The sequence below is a fragment of the Diabrotica virgifera genome, chromosome 3 (genome assembly GCF_917563875.1).
Source record: "Diabrotica virgifera virgifera chromosome 3, PGI_DIABVI_V3a".
NCBI classification, from domain to species: Eukaryota; Metazoa; Arthropoda; class Insecta; order Coleoptera; family Chrysomelidae; genus Diabrotica; species Diabrotica virgifera.
The window spans coordinates 182013453-182016395 of NC_065445.1; the positions used below are offsets into that span (position 1 = coordinate 182013453).

Below are 2943 nucleotides of genomic sequence, written 5' to 3' on the forward strand. Positions count from 1 at the left end.
CGAAACATCGGAGACCGCCCCCGTAAAAACGAGGGCTCATTGGAAAGATGGCGGCATTGCCACAACGGCATTACCGCATATCTTCTTTGCTATTGTGACGTAAGAGGGCTCGTTGGAACGGGGTGGGGGAATACGTTAAAAAACAAACTTGCCAAAACGGCACTATATTGTTCGTTGCTATTGGTCCGATCGTGACGTGACATTTGACATGTCACGTGAATGACGTGGCATTCGACGCTTACTCAACGCATAACGTGACATTCATGTGACATTGTTCAGTCTTCCGTCCGACATTCGACGTAGAACGTGACACTCGACGCATGACCTGACATTTGACATGTCACGTGAATGATGTGAGATTCGACGCATGACGTGACAGTCGAAGAAGGACGTGACAGTTGGCATTTATGAGACATAGCACGCAGAACATGATCAGTATTAATATGAATCCCATTGAGTACATACATAGGGTGATGGAATTTCAAAGTAAACTTAATCAGTTAAATAAAGATATTAAATCGTCTGAAGATATAAAACAAATTAAAAAACAATTCGATAGTCTGCATATTGAGGACAAAACGTGGAACCCTGAAGAGTTACAACAGCAGCAAGGCCTTTACGTCTTTCGAAAACTCCCACAAGCTACATATCCATTGAGACGTATTCAGCCTACACCATGGGTGTCAGCAACAACACCACAGATTATGTGAAAAGTGAGATAGACAATGTCTTTGCAATGTCTTGTGTAATATTAGCATCTGTATTTATTTTAATTCTAAAAATTATTTTTGAAATTGTAAAGAGAAAATTTGAATCTTCATGTAATATAAGACTTGATCAGTAAATAAGGTGTTTAAATAAAAAACCAAAAAAAATCTCCAACATATTTATTAATACATAGAAAAATTACAACGGCATTATTGTATAAGAAAACCAGTGACGTAAACGATCCACATTTTTTTCGGTACATGAAAATAGTCCAACGGCATGACAGGGGTTTGTAGCAGGACCAACGTTTCCAGTAGCATGAGGTGTATCATCAAACTGGCAAACATCAATAATAAGAGGAAAAACTCCCAAAAATGTGACATTTCTTGGTTAAAAATTCTGCTTTTTGTTCTCCTCGAACGTAGATGTAATCGACTGCATACAACAGCTTGGTTTCTAGTATTTCATTTATTTTAGACAATTCTACTTCTCCATCAGAGTATCGAATGCCAAGCAGTTTTTTCTCCACGTATGATGCAGTCTTCTTATCTACATTACTTAGCGCATTGAATGGTTTCGGAGGTAAAAAGATGTAATGGCTTCGTTTAAAACCTATTTCGATGGTAAGTTCTTTGGGAACAAATCACCCACCTGAATATCTACGAATGCTACTCTCATGATGACTGCTCGTTTACTACTGACACTTTCTGCGTCTAATTTAGACTTTTTACAATTTCGGTAAGAGGGAAGTACTCCATTACGCAGTCGTGAATTATAATGCAATAGGCTTCGGTATTTTCGGGAAAACCATTATGTGCTTCAATATCGAGTTTTACGTCAACAGTGGATGCTTTCATGCTTTCTTCTTGTTTTGAACAATCGATGATGAACAATGCGTGATGCTTGAAAGATGAGAAATCGAGTAGAGGTCGCTTTTGTTTGGAATGTGCGTAGCTGGGATGAAATTCGGTATAGTTGAAATAGGTCTCGTTGTAGTCAGTTTTGCTAAAATCCAACTGCATTCTCTCGTTCGGAAAATATTCGCCATTTAAGGATAATCTAATACTTTGGATGCTGACATTATCAAATAAGTTAGGATCAACTTTGATTGTGTTACGTTTTCCCGTTTGAAAGAAAACAATGACATAACGTGGTCTTTCAACTGATGTGCTAGTTTTAACGGCCCATACTTCACGCCTAGCACCTTTGGTAATGGTAGGCAACTCGTGAAATTCCCACTTTCTAAACGGAATAACTATAGGGCGATCTTCTTGAATGGACGTCATTAGTTGTAGTTTAATTTCATCGTTGGGATATATGTGCTTCACTCTGAGCTCAATGTTGGTGATGTTAATCTTTGCTGTTGTAGCTGCATCTGTAATTAAACAATCGTTGTCGTTTCGAGCTCGAACTAGTCTTATTGTTTGACGACCACACGTAATCATTGGATAATCGTTGAAAATGTTAAAAATGTGCTTAAGAGGCATCTGTATGTTGGATGAAGTATCGTGTAGAATGGGACTATTAGGGTAATTCCAACCTGCCATAACCATATACTTGGAATCTTCCTGATTGTAACATGTCATAGCTCGTACAGCACTTACGATACCAGGATCCCGCACTGTTTCCATCTCCCGTACGCTTTCGCTGTACGTACACGAATCGAACAGAAAAGCACCCACATTATTTGCTAGCGTGATTGTTCCAGATCCCGCTTTATCGACGAGTGATCCTTTAATGCATAACAACGTTTCGCTCATTTCAAAAAACGAGTCAACTTGATTAATGCTGAATTCAACAATATCATTGCAGTTGAATGATTTGATGAATGGTGCATATGTTCGGTATTCAGCCTTTCGAATCGATTCATCAAACATTGGCTTACGATAAATATCGAATTTTGGAGGCATTACTACGATGGTGTCGTTTGAACGTGCTCGTTTTCCATACACTGTCGTCATTTTTTAGTTTAAAACCAAGTGATTGTAAAACCAATTTGTTTGCGAACGTAAGATGTTTTCGCATAGACGGTTGTACAACTAATGGTGATTTGTTTGCGAACGTAAGATGTTTACGCGTAGACGGTTGTAATGGTGTTCTGTGGATACGATGTTTTCGCTTAGACGGTTGTACAACTAATGGTGTTCTGTGAGCAGTAGATGGCCTTATTACTAGACCCATTTCCCTCTTGATCTAAGTTCCAACACCAATGTGCTCTCTTCTCCTGTAAAGTTT

At 38.7% G+C, this 2943-nt stretch overlaps 1 protein-coding gene across 1 annotated transcript; it reads right to left on the reverse strand.

Moving 5' to 3' along the window:
- Positions 1 to 1421: 1421 nt before the first annotated feature.
- LOC126882648 (uncharacterized) lies at positions 1422 to 2669 on the reverse strand. Its single transcript, XM_050647622.1, has one exon. It carries the CDS (start codon positions 2667 to 2669, stop codon positions 1422 to 1424), a length of 1248 nt encoding a protein of 415 aa, XP_050503579.1.
- Positions 2670 to 2943: the final 274 nt, after the last annotated feature.